The sequence below is a fragment of the Numenius arquata genome, chromosome 4 (genome assembly GCF_964106895.1).
Source record: "Numenius arquata chromosome 4, bNumArq3.hap1.1, whole genome shotgun sequence".
NCBI lineage: Eukaryota > Metazoa > Chordata > Aves > Charadriiformes > Scolopacidae > Numenius > Numenius arquata.
The window spans coordinates 3877484-3896199 of NC_133579.1; the positions used below are offsets into that span (position 1 = coordinate 3877484).

At 41.4% G+C, this 18716-nt stretch overlaps 1 protein-coding gene across 13 annotated transcripts in view; it reads left to right on the plus strand.

Moving 5' to 3' along the window:
• The first annotated feature begins 11468 nt into the window (after nucleotides 1-11468).
• The window catches only part of EYA1 (EYA transcriptional coactivator and phosphatase 1), an 87008-nt gene continuing 79760 nt past the window's right edge, over nucleotides 11469-18716 (plus strand). For 4 of the 13 annotated variants that reach the window (XM_074146822.1, XM_074146823.1, XM_074146825.1 and 1 more), the window contains exon 1: nucleotides 12961-13084. In XM_074146822.1, the coding sequence (XP_074002923.1) occupies nucleotides 12961-13084 (124 nt within the window). Of the gene's footprint in view, nucleotides 11513-12956; nucleotides 13085-14944; nucleotides 15008-17634; nucleotides 17650-18716 lie in introns of those variants that run through there. The other 9 variants (XM_074146827.1, XM_074146832.1, XM_074146833.1 and 6 more) reach the window with 4 other exon arrangements.

The following is an 18716-nucleotide window of genomic DNA, read 5'->3' on the forward strand; positions in this document are numbered from 1 at the left end:
TCTCAAGAATGCTCACAGGTTGCAATTTTTCATTTCATTTCACTCCCTACTTTGCAACCAGCTAGTTCTCCAAATAACTTTGTTCAAAGACAATTACGTTGCCTTCAATGGGACTGCTTTTAGAAATCATTACTAACATGTTTATGTATCTTTTGAGCTGAGGTTTTTGTGCAAAAAAAAAAAAAAAGTGACATTCTCACCGATTCTTAGGTACCATAGACAGGATTAAAAATCCCCCGGTAAAACTATTGAACTTTATTGGGAAACGGAGAGTAATCTTCAGTAGTTCAATTTAATAGATAAGACGTGGCTTAAATGAAGGCTGTTGTAGTTAAAAAAGCTACAGCACTACTCTTAAATCAGGAGTAGATCTGAGAGATCTGCCCTCAGAGTGTCACGGACCTTTAGGGAAAAGCGATGCCATCGCTTCTGGGTAGAGCATCTGCTTCAGCTGATCCAGAGTCCAAAACTTATCAGTATTTTTGTGTGGTGACAGTAAACATAATTACCTTCATGAGATTACTAGAAGAGAACAGTGATGTAGGGAGTTTTCAGTTGGGTGTTACAAAGTTCTCAAAAGAGAGAAAATGTTGTTAGATGTATTTAAAACTTAACCTTCATGTAGGAAACCTTCCCTTCCCCCTGCCGAACTACTTATGTATTTTGCAGTTAGGGTACCGAGCATATTTATAGTTTACACTGTTTGTGTCTATAAATATATATATGCTATATATATATATATATATATTTCTTCCCCTGTTATATAATGCTTTTGAGATGCAACAAATCTATTAAAAAAACATGCATACCTTGATTTTGGAAAGTGAAAAATTGAGAAACACTAGGTATTTGCTATTAAACTAGAGTTTGCCCACTTCTTCCGTGGAAAAATCTCTGCATTCAATTATGTCATAGTTGTCAAGAGCTATTTCAGAGTCCTATAAAGTCATGAATTCATTCAAAATCTAAAGCAGTATCTACTTAAGATCAATAAAGTCTACTGTTCCCTGTTTTAAATGATACAAAAATAATCCTGCACTTCATACTGAAGTCGCTGACTTAAACCAAGCCCAATTGCATGCAAACTAGCAAAGATGTCACCGGGGCCAGGAGTTCACCCACGTTTTGACTAAGGATGATGGTTAGCAGCATGCGCCTTTTTTTTTGTAATGCATTGCACGTAATTCATTATTAATTTTATCCAGTGCATCTCAAAAGAACGTAATGAAATTGTCCTTCTCGATCACTTCAATAGTTTCTGGACAGAACAGTTAAAACGGTTGATTTCTGACACTATTGGGTTTTTTTTTTTTGGTTTGTGGCTACCAAGGTCTTCCTGCTTTTGCCCACATGTGTAGCATGAGACAATAAGGGCTCCTGTCAAATGCTGCGAACTTCTGCTCCAGCCAGGGACGTCTCCAGGCAACAGCTGCTATGTGTAAGATAAAACTTGTATGGAGACACGGGAGGGATATTGCCGGCTTCAGCGGGGTCTGTCGTTGCCCGGCAGTTGTTGTGGGAAGAGCCACGCGATGGCTTTGGGGACCGACGGGATGCGTCCTTTGCCTTTGCGAAGTGGGGGTCTCCCTGATGTTACGTATTTCAGTGGCATCTTCTGCCTGGAGACAAAAGTGCAAACACCCCACTGTTCCGTATCCGTCTTATAGAATCATAGAATCATAGAATCATCCAGGTTGGAAGAGACCCTTGGGATCGTCGAGTCCAACCATCTACCCTACACTACAAAGTTCTCCCCTATATCATATCCCCCAACACCACATCTAAACGGCTCTTAAACACATATCTACTTTTTCTTCATTACCAGCACACCTCGTAATTGTGCCATCCAGGCACCCGGTAAATACAGCGCTCAGGGTGGACCCGCTTCGCTTGTGCTAAAACCAGTGTGTGACGCTGCACATGGAGTTAAAACCGCATCGCCTGAGCAACGGCTGTAAAAACACACCCAAGGGCTCGTCGTGCGTTTGATATCAGGTAATAGGCCTGGTCCTTTACTTCTTCTGACTACTCTGGAGGTGCCAGCTGCATCGGCAGGAACGTGGAATCGGGGCAAATTCAGGCGTGATGTAAACACACACAAATCCCACTGAAACCTCCGTTCCAAAACCGGCGCGGTTGTGGTTTAAAATTGAGGTTGGGTGCCAGCGACCAACAGCCCAGCCCGCACCCGTTCGGTGGGCAGTCAGCCGGGCGAACAGAACCAAAAAAGCCACGCGCACAAACCTCTTGCAAATAACGGGTTTCATAATCGGTGCGCTGCTCAGCTGGCGTAATTAGATTAGCTATTGAAATGAAAAAAAAAAAAAAAACAAACCCGCGCTCGCTGAAACCGAATGAGGATCTGGTCCCCGGTATCAGCTGTAGGGTAAGTTCATAGGTTAGACCATACCACAGGGTAATGATATACACTAATCTGAAGTCCAATCTTCAGACAGCAGATAAAGAACTTTAAGGCACTGTTTAATGGCTGTATAAACACACGGGACCCTACTTTATCTTATAGCCCCCATCTAGATCATTTATGTGGCTTCAGTTCCCATACTGCCTACATGCCATACCACAGAAGGGATTAAAAATTCAAAGCCGCTTCTTTTCTTGCAGTGCATCGTCAGCACCCTTTTTCTGATCATCTTAGCCTCTGTGTAATTTATCCCGTGTTTATCATCACATCATCAAGCTCTGTATGTGTGTGGGGGGGGAGATCTGTCTTAGTTTAATTAAATACAGAGACTGGGCACACTCCTAAAGTTATTACACAGACAAAACTCCCTTTAGGGGCTACAAGCTCTTAACCAACAGTAAACCTCTTTCAGTAAGCTTTATATTCAAAACAGTGAAATTTATTCATATATTTGTGCTATTTTGTGGTTTTTTTTTCAAAAATGGAACGAAATAGGTTTATGCAAAAATTCACACGCTTCGCTGGAAGTCGCAGTCGTATTTTTTTAAATAATTTCTTGATTTCCATAGCATCATTTAAGTATCACTATTTTTGAGGGGTTTGAGTTACATTTTCCAGTGTCATATGGTACCTCACAAGAACAATACGGTATTTTTGAGAGATTTTTTTTTTTGAGAAAAAAAAATGAGCTTCTGCTTCCTAAAAGTACGTGCCTGATCTTTTTCGTGTAATAGCTGGAGCTCCTAGAGAGAGCGAAGCGAGACATGTGTTTTTAACTCTATATAGGTTTCGGGAGGGGTTTTTCACTGAATTTCACTGAATTTCACTGAATTTTTTTAGAGTTGGAAGGGACCGTATAGATCATCTAGTCCAACTCCCCTGCTGAAGCAGGATTGCTTAGAGAATGCTACTCAGGGCTGCTACTCAGGACTAAAAATGATCTTATTAACACTGGTAAAGACTTCAGTGGTAAGCATTTTGGTAAGGATTTTCCGGAGGTGTTCCGAAAAGCCCCATCGTTCAGAATGATGCCATTGCCTTGTACTTCCCGATTCCAGTGAGTTTTACCTGACAAAACTGCATGTCTCCGTAATAAGTAATTTGTACTCCTTTCACAGTTTAATATAGAACATCATAAATAGTTTTCTTGGCACGGGATCCGGTTTGTGAATATAAAGAAGGAAAGGGATTGTGTTTGTGCTGGCGACGCAGACGGGCCCAATCGAAAGCTGCTTATTTTGACCCGGGTTCCCATATATGGTGTGTGACTGTCCCAGGATCCCTTTTCTCCGCTAAACAAAATGAAATCCTAGGTACCTTCTCAGCTCGAGGTTGACTTGTAGCTTTGCAAACCGATCCGCTTCCCCGAAGTATTCCCAATGTACTCGCTACAAAATCATGTCTCGCTTACTGGGATGTAGTAGCCAGAAGACATTTCTCCTCTAGAAGTATTGCTTTCAGTCACAGATTAGTTAATTGAAGGTAAGGCTATATTAGCAGCGAATAACCACAGATTTTTGTAAAGAAAAAAAAAAAAAAAAGTTCTGTTTGAATCTATTTATACAGTATAAAGTTATTTTTTTATTATTATTTAGTACTGTAGACCTGGCATAGTATTAAGACTTTTTTTTTTTTTTTTGGTACTGCAAATCATGATGCTGTTTTCCTCATCATATTTGGATTACGTGTACTAAAAAAGCCTAGAAAAATAAGCGTTACCTGAATTGAAAGATATTGTCTACAAAGTGGAAGTGCTCTGGAGAGCCCCAGTCAAATTTAGTTATTGTGTATGTTATAGTGTTTTTTAACATAATGTTTATATTTTTAAAAGAGGCTTTTTTGAATTATGAGCAACCAAAAGTGCTGTAATAGAAATGTATCATAAACCCGTTTCAGTTTAATGGCTTACTAATTAAATTATTTAATTACTTATTGACTGGTAAAAGCTAAGATCTAAAGATGTACTGTTACTTAATGCACAAATTTAACTCTGCGCAACCATCTCTTTCTTCTTTGAGAATATTTGTAAGGTCTATGGACCTTCACACAGTTTTATATTTTAAAACTTTAGTGGGTCAGTAGCAATAATTTAAAATACAAATTTGATTATATTTACAGTTGTTTTTTAGAAGTGCAGCTATTTCACGTATCTGCATGGTTTAAACCATTTAAAAAGTTCCAGATACTTTATATTTAATAAATACCTTTAAATTGGAGAAGGCTGGCTTAAATAGTTTTAGCAGACCCTTTCTTTACAAGGTTGCAAGAATCTCAGATATTTGAGAACAAATCTGTTACATATCCAATCAAAACGGCATGTCCGGACGTGCATGCTGGTTGTACGCTTAGGAGCCTCTGTGAGTATCCCGATTTAGCTTCTCTCATTGATAATAATAATGTTGGTTTAATTCCAGTTATTCTATTAGCACGGCTTTTGTTTAAACCCGCCTTATTAAGAGGGACACGCATCTCCGCGCAATTAAAACTCTTTTTTTTTTTTTTTTAAAATGAGGAAGGGACCCGAGGGGAATTCGGGGACTTGATCTGAAGGTGCAAAAAAGAGAAAAAAAAATAAAATAAGTGGTGGTGGGGGGGGGCTCTTGCGTGCGGAGCAGCCCCCCGCGCTGCTTCCGCGCAGCCCCCCGCGCAAATCGGGCGGAGCAGCGCGGTTAGGGCAGCACACCTCCCCCCGCTCCCCCTCCCCGCGGCTGCGTTCCCAACCCTTCCGACCGCGCAAGGCTCATTTAAAAAGCAGTCGCTGCTTTTAAACCAATAAGGTCGGGACGAGAGAATAGCTGCGGTTTGCGTTACAAAAACAAAAACAAAACCCAAAGGAGGAGGAGGAGGGGGGGGGGGGGGCAGGGGGGAGGGAATAATAAAAGGGGGGGAAGGGAAAAAAAAAAAAAAAAAAGAAAAAAAGAGGAGGAAAAGGGGAGTGAGGAGGAGGAGGGAGGGCGCGGAGCGGCAGCGTTGCCCCCAGGCGCTGCCTGCGCGGAGCCACACGGCTGAGCAAACAGGCGGCGGGGCTGGAGGCTTTGTCTCTGCCCCGCTCCGCGCCCCTCCGCCCCCCTCCGCCCCCGCTCCGCGCCCGCCCCGCCGAGCCATGGGAGGCGCCGTCGCCGCCGCCGCCGCTGCGCTCTGAGCCCGCGGGCGCGGAGGCTGCGCGCCGGCGGAGACGGGGCGCCCCCGGCAGCGTGAGTAGCGGGCGGGCGGTGACAGCGGGAGAAGCGAAACGGGGGTGGAAAAAAAACCAGGAGAAAATAAAATAAAATAATAAAAAAAAATAATAAAATGGGAGGAAAACTGCCATAGCGCGGAGTTCCGCCGCGGAGGGGACTGAGGGGGCGCGGAGTTTGTGCCGTCCCGGGGCAGCGCAAGCGCGCAATTATAAGCGGCTAGGTGCGGCGGGGAATTTTGGCCGGGTTTCAGGCTGGGGTTTGCAGGCTTCCCCCAAAGCAGATGTTCGGCGGTTCTGCTTATCGGGATGGGCCAGGGTTTGGGGTTTTGGTTGGGTTTTTTTTTTTTTTTTCCTTTTTTTTTTTTTGGGGGGGGGGGGGGAGGATGATTCTCCCGTTTGATTTCCTGGAGCGCTGATGGTCCGGCGGACGGGGATAACGTGATGGTGAGATGTTAAACGGGGTGGGGGGTGAGGGGGAGAAACAGGCACGTTGTGTAGGAAACCCCTAGACCTTTCTGAAAGAGCCGTGAGAGCGTGAGAAAAATAATAATAATAATAATAATCATAAAAAAAAAAAAAAATTGGAAGGAAGAATGCCTGACAGAGATTTTGACAGCGCTTTCCGAAGCAGGAAATCCTTTTGCTTAATATGTTTAAGTTTTCCGAACACCAAGGAAAACACACAGGTCCCCCCAGGAGAACTTTTCAGGATGACAGAATAAACATCGACACAACTGAAATATTTGACGTTTATTGACATATTAGGTGGCTTATTTAGAACTATGATCTTAGAAGGAGGAAGTTAAAGGACCTTTTGAAGTCTCCTTAAATTTACATCTTGCTTTTGAGCGACCGAGACCCACAAAACATTCCCAAGTAGGTATTTCTCTGGATGTTTTTGAGAAACCCCAAGGAGAGGAAGGACTGTCCTTTTGCAGTGAGAGGTTTATTCTGGAAAAATGAAGGTGTTAGTGCATTTAAAAGTGTTTTCTTAGAAGGTGGTTGGGTTTTGGGGGGGGGGTTATTTTTGGTAAGTAAATATTTAAAAATGAGGCATGCAGAAGAGATAAAGGCTTTGACAAAGAATTAAAAAAAAAAAAAAAAGGATAGTATATTTCTTGTTGTTTGTTTAAATTTAAAAATAATCAGAGAGGGAAATCCGGGCTAAGAAGTGCAAATGTTGTGTAGCGTATCGTTGGAAGTTTTTAATGCTAGATACTGTTTATAAAGAATCTTTTATTTTCCATCCCATACTGAGACGGTTCGCAAAGCATCTGCCAGAACACAGACCGCTGGTTTGCTGTGTAAAATAAATTAACGGTGCCTGTACGTGTCTGTAAATATATATATATGTGTGTGTGCATGCACATCGTATGGTTTTATGTATATGAACACGTACGCGCAGAGGGCTTTACGTGTCGCTCGTGACATGCAGTATGTAGCCGAGCACCTCGCTGCTGTCGGGAGTTTTTCCCAAGGCCTGGCCGGGTCTGGGAATGAGCAGCCATCCCCTCTCAGCAGTTCTGCGCGGTGACAGACGGCTGGAATCACGCTTCGCCTTTGGAGAGAGCAGGGAGAGAAAGGGGAAAAAAAAAAAAAAAAAAAGAAAAAAAAAAGAAAAAAACTAAAAAAAAAAAAAAAAAGAATGAGTAATCATTTTGTTTGAATGGCAATAAGTATGAAATATTTCTCGGGAGCCAAAAAAATCTTGGAGAAGCAGAAAGGCATTCTTAAATGGCTGGTCATAATAGGAGCATTGTCACATTGTAGTGCTGCTTTCTTAAAGGGAAGAAAGTGGTGGTGGGGGGGGTTGTTCAGAAACGTTTCATTCATAAGCGTGCGAAATGAGCACGCAGGACAGCACTTTTAGAAGAATTTAAACTAGTAATTAAAAATGAAATAACTGTAATTACCTGCTTCTGGTTTAATAAGCGCAATTTGTCTTTGATGTGAGCAGCCAGTGAAAAAGCTCTACCTCCTCACTTAGAGCCCAGCCGTAGGATTATTGGAAGAGTGAAAGTATTACCAAGTTTTATGCCTTGCCAGCAAGGTGGTTTTTTGTTTGTTTTTTTTTTTTTTTTTAACCAATGTGCATTTTAGTTTTGTAACATTTTTGGCTGGTGAAGCCATCACGGCTGTAGATAACTGATTGCATCGTGCTTTTAAGGAAGCAAAGAGTGCTGTTAGGGGAAAAAGTCCTTTTCTCTCCCTCCCTCCACCCCCTGCTAAAAATGACAGATTTTTAAAAATTTTTTTTAATTTCTTTTTATTTTTTCCTAAGGAGGAACACTCTGATTTGAAAATTGCCACTGTCTTTGAAATTTGCTTCTTTAAAGTAGAGCTGTTTTAAGAGAAAGCGCATGTGCTCACTAGTTCTCTGGGTTAACTTCTTATTTTCACTTAGAAAATTTCTTTTCAGCTGGAAAAATGTTTTAAATTATAGCCGTTTAAAAAAAAAAAAAAATTGCTTCTAGCAAGCAAAAGTACTGTGGAAAACCTGTAATTTACACAAGTACCTACATTTTATTTTCTCTGTGCTGCTGAAATTTAGAATCCCTTCCCATTTACAGTTTACTTTTCACAGAACATTATTAACTTTTTGGCTTCATACATGATCTTCTGTCAGATGCTTTTGATTTGTAATTTAGCAAAGTATAATAAACAGTGCAAAAGTCATGAATTTTCCTCCGCATCCTGAGCTCTGTGGTAGGGAAAATGTGATAAAATGTGTACCTTAAGTCTTGTTTGATGATCTCTCAAAGCAAGTTTGCCTTCTGGAAATAATTTCTGGGGTTGAAGAGCATGGTATTAACAGATTTAATGTGGCTATTCAATGGATTGGTGGAGTACTATGTGAGGTTTAACAAAATGAGAGAGACAAATTGAACATCAACAAAACCTACATCTGTGAAGAATTATAAATTTAATTAGAAAAAAGGCAAACTTAAAAGACCTCATTAACTAATCAGAATTTGATGTTACTGATTTAAGATTCTTAAATGGATGAATTTTAAGTAGCTTTGCTGTCATTGTCCTTTTTTTCTCACCGTGTGCTGTGTAGTGCCCAGATCTGCAATCCCTGTAAAGGGGAAAGATGTGAACGTTACGTACAACAATCAAATTATACGCAGTAGTATTTCGGAGGTATTAAGGAGAATACGTATGTCGTTTATCATACAAGGCATTTTTAGTTTAAGCAGAGCACAGGGCATGAAGGGTGAGTGACAGCTCCTTTTTTTTTTTCTCTTTTTGATTTTTTTTTTTTTTTTTTTTTCAATGTGCCCCTTTGCCTGGCCGGGTAAGGCCATTGCATTTTTATTATTTTTTTTTTTTTTTCCACTTTTTGTTTGATATGCGAGTTATGTTGCAGAACTTCAATTATCCAGAAATCTGTTGGCAAAAATGGGAGAATGTATGAGAGCGAGCACACGCCACCCAGAAATGTTTTTATTCTGTGAACTGGTCGTCATAAGTGTGGTTCCTTACTACGTTGTAATTTTGTACTACACATAAAAAACTGAAAGCATGTGAAGTGTAGCATTTTGTAAACTGTAACTAATTTCACTCACATCTGTGTCTAATTGTTGTCTGCATTCGCATTCTTGAGAGTAGATTTATTTTTCCTGGACCACTCTGTGGATTCAGCTGACCAGCCTAAGTGAGGATTAGTTGTTTTAAAGTTATTTTGATTAAAGAGTCATTTTTAAATATGGTAACGTGCAACACATGGTTTAAATAATCCTTGAGACACAAAGGAATATATCTAAAGTATGTCTAATGAAAATGAAGATTGTGGATATGAACTTTCACAAATCATAAAGTGTTAGAGGACGTATAAAGTATATATTTAATTCACTTTGAATGAGCTGGATTATTTTTTTTTTGGCTCTCTCCCATGAATCCTTAAATGAAATCTCTCTCACTCTGCAGACACGTGCACATATATGTATATATTTGTAAGTGTACGGAAGTTAGTTTTTTTTTTTTGTTTGTTTTAATTTGGGCAAATAAAATAGCAAGGATTAATTGTATTTTAGAGTTTAGTGACGTATGAATAATACTGCAGGGCACTTCGCAAAATATCAGTTCAAGCATCTATTTGAAAAAGGAAGTTTTTTTTTTCTATTATAAAAGATATGTTTTTAAGGATCCCATGCAAGAGGGAGCGAAGATAGCTCTGTAAGCAAACTTAGTTCTCACCTATAATTTTTTCCAGGTGTTTAGAAGCAAGAGCAGAAACATATCCTAAGGCACTCTGCTGCAGCTTCTGGGGTAAAGACCTGAAAAAAAAAAAATACATCCTTAAACCAAAATGCAGTTTTGAACGGATCGGCTCATCTAGTTTGCCTTGGCGTGCGGCGATGTATTGAGAAGCACATTATGCAGTACTTTTAAGTGCCCGGTTATAAAAAGATTGATGTTTTTCAGCGTGCGTTATTGCATGCTTCTTGACATGGCTTGTAACGTCGTGCGTTGCCTGGCTGCCCCTCGCAGTTGTTTACTCTTGCCTGGTAGTAATTCTGTCTGTGATTAAAAATAACAAAAAAAAAAAAAAAACAAAAAACAAAAAAACCACCCCACCCAAAAAAAACCCCAACAACCAAAAAAAACCCCAACAAAACCCAACCAAACCAAAACCCACCCTACAGACACATAAGTAGGATTTGCTCGGATGATTTTTATGGCACTTAAAATGCCTCATCTCTCTTGTCTTTGCTCTGTGATCATTTAAGAGATGTCAGTTCAGGTTGAATGGAAGCGCACATGAAGGATTCTCAATGCAGACATTAAGGGGATATATATACCTTGCCTGGAGAAGCTTATGTGTGCTTTTAAGCTAACACTGTATCTTCACCTGAATTTTATCACCTGCTGACAATCGTTACTGGCTACAGAGAAAGAAGAGTCTGTTGGCAAAGCAACGGTGTTTTTCTAATAGCATATGAAAATCTATTACTCACCTGAGTTATAAAAGGAGTTGTTTTATTAAACTGGAAAATTATTGCTGGGCTTCCCAGTGCAACCAGATTCCTTTCCTTGCTGAGTGACCTCAGAGGTAAACGCTACAGCTTCCTCCCATTTATTTAGCCAGAAGTGTTCCTTTAAGTCATTTTATCAGAAATCTCATTAGCGACTGGAATTTTTACGAGTAAGACCTCGTGCAATAACGTGCGGGGTTTTTTTTTTTTATTTATTTTAATTTGCCCCGGTTGGAGATGGGCTTGTGTAATACTCTTGGTCATAGACTGAAGATCTTTACTAGAGGTAGACCTGCCCCTTGTTGTGTCCGTCCGTCCCCCCAAAAAAAACCAAGTAGCGTCAGCCTCTCCATCTCACTTTGCCTTTGGGGTGAGCTGGTTTGGGTGAGCTGATTTGTGGGTTCCCTGCTGCCCCGGCACGGAGGAAGAAGAGGGAGAGCCAAGGCGATGAGGGCGAGAAGCTGTCAAGAGTTAAGGGGCTGGGAGGGAGAGATAACCCGGCCGGAGATAACGAGAGGGTTGGAGGATGCTGGGGGGGCTCGGGGCTGGAGCGGGGCTACCTTGGCCGGCGAGCGCGGCCGTGCCGTGCCGTGGGAGGAGTGAGCCCCTCTGCAGCTGTCACGGGCCCCTGATGAATCACTGCCCCGTCACTTGGCCGCCGTCCCCCCGGCGCAGGGGAGGAGGGAGAGGGAGACCTGCCGGGGAAACAACAGTTGAGCCTTCAATTTACAGACAATATGCCTTTCACGGGCACCGCGCCCTCCTCCTCTCCTTTTGGGTTTAAAGGACAGAATTGTCATCCGCGGTGATATACTTTCTTTAAATTAAGGCCTCGTAGTAAAGCGGAGTAATAGAGGCTTCTGTTTGTTTCCCTGGTTTACAGGTGCAGAAGTCCCAAACCGGTTCAGATGTTGCTGTTTCCTCAAGCTGCAGGTAAGGATTTAATTGAAAATCGCTAATTTTCTGCAAGTCTTTTATTCCTTTTTTTTTTTTTTTTTTTTTAGTGCAGCTGATAAGTACCTATTTATTCTTGTTTTCTGCATTAAGCAGATGAGTAGGTGCTGGAGCGTTGCTCTTACGTGCATGCAACCAAGTCTGTAAACCACGAGCACGTACATTTTTCTCGAAATTGTTCAATTTTATTCTAGGTACTGGCTTTTCTAACTCATTGCCATATCATCCTTTCTTACGTGTAGATTGGTTTATGAAGTATGAAATGGTATGAAATTGGTATGACATACGAAATGAAGGATTTGTGTTTAGAACGGGTGCTAAAATCCCAGTTAAAATGTGAAAACTTTGTAGCTGAAATGACACTTAATGCCTAAGGATATTTATACCGTTACTGTGGGTGGAATCTTTTATATAATTTTAATAGTCTTTAAAGGAGCCGAAGCATTTCTTTTAAGCAGAAAAATTACTGGTTCAGATGCCTTGGAGGCGCAGTAACCTCCGAAATTTCTTCTGGGAGCAATTACTTAGGCTGAGTACATCAAATAACGTCATCAAAAGTTTTAGGGATAAAGAAGCAGGAGCGCAGGGCTCTTCAGACACAAGCTTCCCCAGCGTGAACCAAGGGATATGTCACGGTGGTGGCGGCTGTGGGCCTTTTAAAAACGCTTGTTGGCTATTAAAAACACAAATGGGAACTATTCGTCTGCTGGCGCGCCGTATAAATGTTGGGTTTTTGCTTTGAGTCGGAATTTCTCTCTTCTTCTCGTATCGGTGAGGTGCAGCAGAGCGCTAAGGCACGCTAACGCCCGCCTGGATTCCCTGTGTGTTGGTCAGATCCCTTTCCAATCGGGCACGCTTTTGTGTAATCCACAAAGCAAACAAGCGAGCAGACATAATAATGTTTTAATGCTGCATTTGTTTCAACGGAAACAGAGGAACAATTAAGTAGTTTGCCAGAGTAAACACATACATCAGGAATATCTCATTCCCTGTCAGGAGATGATAGGTCTCCACAATTGCTTCAAGTGTTTTATTTGGTTTGGAGGCCCATTATATTGCCACTGAGTGGTAAATCTTGAAAAAGCAGAGTGTTAATTTGTTGTTAAGAGAATATATGTCTGCGTACAGCGGCGACTCCGTCTCTGAAAACACAACGTGACAGGGACGTTTAAAGCACGTTGCTTCGTATCTAAATTTTATTCCGCAAAAAATTCAGCTGCAAAAATAATTACGGTAGCTGGTCAGTGGTGCGTGGGGCTACAAAATGAGTTTAGTGCTAGAAAAGATCAGGTTGGCAGAAGCTGTTCATTTTTCACGAAGTATTTTCAGGAGGTTAATTAATAGCGGGCTGCCTCTCCCTTAGGTAATTCCGCCGTAATCCACGTTGAATATGTCACTAAAACTAGTTGCATCTTGTTTCCAGGTCTATGGAAATGCAGGATCTAGCCAGCCCGCACAGCCGACTAAGTGGTAGTAGCGAATCCCCCAGTGGTCCAAAACTTGATAACTCCCATATAAATAATAATTCCATGACACCCAATGGCACAGAAGGTGAGCCACCTTTTTTTTTCGCTGTTTCATACTTTGTTTTTTTGTTTTTTTTTTTTTTCCCCTTGTTGCGTTGGTGTTCTTGCAGTAAGTAAGCCACAGAGAGAAAATGTTCTACTATTTTAGGTGTTAGGTGTTTCTGCAGTGTGGTGTATAGAGGCGACGGTCAGTGCTTATCAGTAGTCGCTATTATCCAGTTTCAGCAATAGCTTTCGTTCCACGTTTATGTTCCTTTCATGGGGTTCGACCGGACTGAGCAGGTAGTATATGCAGAGCTCAGAAAAAATAAAAAAAATCCCCCCAAACCAAAAGGGTAGTTTAGTGATGAGGGAAAAAAACGAGGTTTTTTTACCTTTGTCGTACTACGAACTGCAGTCTTTCAGTCTTTTTCGGTATTCCTTGGGTTCTCACTTTTTGCAAGCTCCTAAGGCTATGAAAGTTTTGTCAAGCAGGCTAATAAAACTAAGTGTTGAAATTTCCTCGGGCAAGCTTGCTGCTCCGATGGAGTGGCCAAAATTCAAACAGGTGTAGTAATTCAATGGGGTAAACTGATACCTATTTTTCAAGGAGCAGTCAGGCAGTTGATAAGTTATGTTTGTCCTCAGTAGAATACTCACAGCAGAAGAACCTAACAGCTTCGCTGGTAATAGAATACATATATAATACACATAATAATACATATGATGAAACGCAGAAGGGTTTATGTAATAAGCAGCGAAAAATACTCGTTCCTGCGACATTTCTGTGGCAACAGTAGGAAAGATCGTACATGACATTTGGCTACGTGAACAGATATTTCAATGCATTACGAGAAAAGAGAGTCACGCGGCTTCAAATATTACTTTTCAATATCAATGTACGGTTAACAACTGTTGTAGCAAAGAAGATACGCCCTTTTTTTTTTTTTCTTTTTCTTTTCTTTTTTTTTTCCCAAAGAACTGGGTCATATTAGTGCTGTCAGACTCTTTAGGATTATGGACATGCATTGCATTCTTCCAGGAGAGGCACATGTCAATCAAACAGATGTCGTTCCCCTTCAATTCCCCAAACATTTCTGTTATTCGTTCTAATTGGAGTCCTCTGTAGTGGGGAGGGTTTATGGGTTATCAGATTAACAGGCGTTTGTGCCAGAGTTGTGGATAATTTACTTTTTGCTATTGCTGGATAAGTGTTGCTGCAGTCCAATTTTAAGCCATTTGAAAAAGAAACAAAAAAAGCAGCTTTTTAAAGAATAAATATAATGTGTTCATGTAGTTTAAGTAGAAAAAATATTTCATCTCTACAGATGAGTCTTCTTCCTGTTTAATACCCAAGTATATTATTATATTTTTATGTCATATTATCAGGTATATACCAGTTTTGGTACAGGATAAAATTGCTTGACCCTTTGAAATTAAAATTCCTCTTGCTCACCCCAAAACCTTTGCTGCAAACTTCACCAGCTTTTGTAACTTCTGTGTAACATGAAGGTTCTTTAGTCGCACAAAAATAGGGATAGTTCCTTGAAACACTGAAAGACACTCACCATCTGGCTCGACTTTTTGTTCCCAGTAGCTGTTGCGTGCAGGCATACACCCTGGAAGACGGGGTGCTTAATATCACTTTGTCAGGAAATTAGCTGGATAGCGTATCTATTCGTGGACTGACCTCAAGTAGCAAATAATTTTGGGAAATAATATCCCCATTTCTCAAGAGTTTATCGCAGATAGTAAATTAAACCATGGTAGCTTATTTAACTGCCGTAAAAGTTCAGGCTTATTAATTTTGGGCGAATTCTACCCGGAAAGCTCTAACTTGCCGTACACGTTTCCTTTCTGAGACGAAGCCAAACGCTTTTCTTTTCTTTGCCCTTTTTCCCCCCAGGTGACATGACCCTGCTGAGCACGGCAGACTGGCTGCTAAGCCCTCGCGCGCAGAGCCCCGCAGGTTTGGGGGGCTGCGGTGGGTGCAGCAGGCGTGGGAACCCGAGCATGCCTTTTCACATGTTGTCCAGAAAGCCCTCCCGAGAAATAGCTTGTGCTCGGCGGTTCTGGTCTCAACTTCCTAAACCGAAAATCCCTGTCTCTGATTGCTCTTAAGTGGCAAATAAGGAAAAGTTTGTGAAAGGGACGTAATTGGATAATTTATTTCTGAATTAGGTGTGTGCCCAGAGACAAAATTTGTGAGCAAAGCAGATGCCTAAGAATCTAAAGGTGGAATTTTTTGCTGTTCATCTGTTTTACCTTGAGAAAAGGTTTGGTTTGGGTTCCTTGAGCTGCTCAAACCGGCTTAATTAAAACCGGAGTGAATGAAGCGAGGGTTTCCTTATTATTTGTTTTTAATGAAAGGCGAAGTAAAATTATTTGTTCTGAGGTTCTTGAAGCAGAATCCTGCTGAGGCACAAGTGGCAGATTGTAAGGATGCAGCCGTGAGGGCTCGCCAAGCTCCTTTCTTAAGGCGCTGCGGTGTGGTTTGCTTTGCTTGCTGCACGTGGAGTGGAGACGCGGGTTGCTGAAGCTTCACATGTTAAATATAATATGTGAAACCAACGTCTAATCATCTGCTGCGCGCTCCTCCTCGCTCACATGAAAGAGCCCTTCATTGCTGGCGCAAGGGACCTTCATGTGAAGGAGAGGCACGGCCTCCAGGTATATTTGCATGTCATAAATATCTCGTAAAGATATGTTAAATTTGATTTGACTATTGGGTGCGATTTAGGCAAGTTTCCATACCCCGAAGTGCAGGAAATGTTCGCTAGATGAGGGGGAGGGGAAAAAAACAAGGAGGAAAAAAAAAAAACCAAAAAACCTGTCCCAAAGTGAAATGGCCCTGTTTCAAACAAATGTTTATTAATTCCTCTAAGGCACATTTTCAGGCTTGTCTCTTGTTGATGTTCTACAAGAGGATGTGGTTGGAAGATAGCTCGCTGTTATTAGCTAATATTTTGAGCTTCACACGTAGTGGTAAATTTTTCAAAGCGTTGAATGGAGGTTTAGTTGTGTGATTGAGCCCGAGATTAATCTCTGTGTGCAGCTTTGATATAATAACTCTTTGTGTGCTTAATTTCACTTTAGTAGAGCAAAATCACTGTAGTGCAGAACAGACCAGGTGGTGCTGGCTGAGGACCGCAGCCAAAGAAATTCAGGGGGTTTTGGGTGACTGCTTTTTATTTCCTTCTATCTAAACATTTTTAAACAAGTCAGATTTACTACTTCTTGTCTCAGATAGCAATTTCTCCACGGGATTCTTTTAAAGCATAGTGGTTTCTGTAGAACAAACACTATTCTTTAAGTTTGGTGCAGATCATGAGACAGTCTTCATAGCTCTGGGTGTATGTGTGGTGAGGGGAAAAGTAGCATTTCCTTAACATCTTGATTAAAAAAAAGTCATAGCCAATAAGAAGTAATTGCTTTGCTGGTATTTGGTTTTTTAATTCCTCTTCTCTGGGCCAGGCAGCACAGCCTTCAAACCAGTGGTGGGGAAGTAACAAGGAAATTATAGACCCTGACCAGTCAGAGATTTCCCAGGATCAAATGCAGGGGAGTAAAACGAAAATATCTGTCTAAAGACACTCAGAAAAATCAGTTCTGGTGTGCCAAGATGGAGCTGATGATAGAAATACTGCAGTATTTGAGTTCTCCATGATCTCTTTAAGTGTTTTTCCACAAAATGCCCTCTGTTGCAGGGAACAGGACACACTGGACACCATTAAAAATTTGGCCCTGTATGACTTGCCTCAGAAAATCCGTTAAAAAAAAAAAAAGAGAGAGAATTGAAGTAGGGATCAAAATGTTCATAGTTGTGCCTTATCTCTAATCTTCCTTTGTCAGCAAATTGCTGTGGTGGGTTGATACCGAAGGAGTTAAAGAAACAATAACAACAGAAGCTAATAAAATTGCCGTTCGTTAGGTTTTATCAGACAGCTGCTGGCTATTCCGACAGCAGTGCCCGCTTGGGCAGATACACTTCAGAGGGGACAGGCTGCGGGTTATCAATAAATTTGAAAGGAGTAGCAAAGCTGTTTTCCACAGCGGATAACTGCGTCCCGTTTCTGCCTGCAGTGAGCTTTACTTTTATCTAAAGAATGTAAATCAGTTCTGATGGATTGCACAGAAGCCTGTGGCCCATCGGGATGGTGTTTTATGCAACTGGAATGGAAAAGAATAGATGAAGACTGGGAGACGGACTGTGGTTTTCCAAGCAATTAACACTTCATTCAGGTTAGGAGTGTGGAGCTGCTTCTGCCCTCGTTTTTGAGTGTCCAGAAGGACGAAGAGAAGGCGTTTTTCATATCAAATGGGAAGGGAAAACGGGTAACAAATTGAAGATCAGATTTTCAAAGATACATAGGAAGGGAGGCTTCAAAGGGAGCTGGACATCAAAATTCCTTTGGAAAAAAAAAAAAAGGGTTCTTGCTCTTTAAGTACCTGCTGCAACATGAGAATGGGATCCCACACAAAGGCAGTCAGAGCTCCCCACTACAGGACTATCTGATGGGTGGCCACTAGAAAGGTTGTTTTAAGTCTGGTGAACGTAAATCCATCTTCAGGATTTCAAAAGGCATCGCTGTGTAGTACGTTTGCTGTCGAGTTGCAATATCATAGAAGGGAGAAGAGATTGTTTTCAGTATTTTCTGAGGTAACGGTGGAGTGAGATGTTGAAATCCATAGAGAAGGTATGAGCTGGTCATTGTTACGGCACATGATGTAGTTTTCTGTAAGTAAATTATATCTTGAGTATTCATTGCAATTCTAACAATACTTTGTAGCATTCAAAATAGTCTTTCAGTGGTGCAGTCAAGCCTTGTATAAGTTATTCATAATTTTTTATAGTTATTCATAACTTCGTGTACTTTGGGGTGCAAAGTTGTGGTAGCTGGTGGCAATCAGACAAAATGGTCCTCCTTTTGAGAGATGTCTGTGTTCTGGTGGTACCTTTGAACTGCTCATTTCTGGAGTTTCTGCCAGTTACGCCTGCTGACGTTTCTAGACTTGTGTTTGTGACGAAGAGCTTGGTGGTATGAAGCTTGTAATTGATGCAGGGACATCTCCGTATCTAAGACATCCTCAAGTAGTAGCGCAGTAAAGTTAAATCTAGTATTTGCCTTTTAGTAGGGTGTTAGTATGAAGACCTATTGATGCTAACTTCTTTACTCAGTCCAGAAGAGCGCAGGAGGATGGTTGTGTGGCCAGAGGCAGAGACTGCAGTGGTCCCAGGGCCCGGACTGGCACAAGAGACCTGGGGAGTCTGTAGGGGGTAGTAATAGTCTTCAACCTGCCGCCACTTCTGGAGGATAAAAATCAGATACCCACCACTGCCCCTTTATGTGAAGGCAAGGGGCTGACTTGGACTATCTTTTCTTCCCTGCTCTTTGCCTTTTATTTCTTGCTGCATTACATCCTTTCAAACTTTTTGTCTTATCTGTGCTTTTATTCTCCTGCTTCCCCAGGGGTCCTTCCGTCTGCTCTGAGCACATGTAGCATAATGCTCTATTATTCCTCCTTCATAGTTTTTTGGCCAGTGAAGGAACGTGTCTACTCCTCTGCTGGCTCAGTCCAGAAACTCCCATTGCAAGGTCTTGAGGAGGAGACTGGCTAATAAATATTTATATATTTATTGGTTTTTTCTGTGTGTATGTGCATCTGTCTGTGAAAGC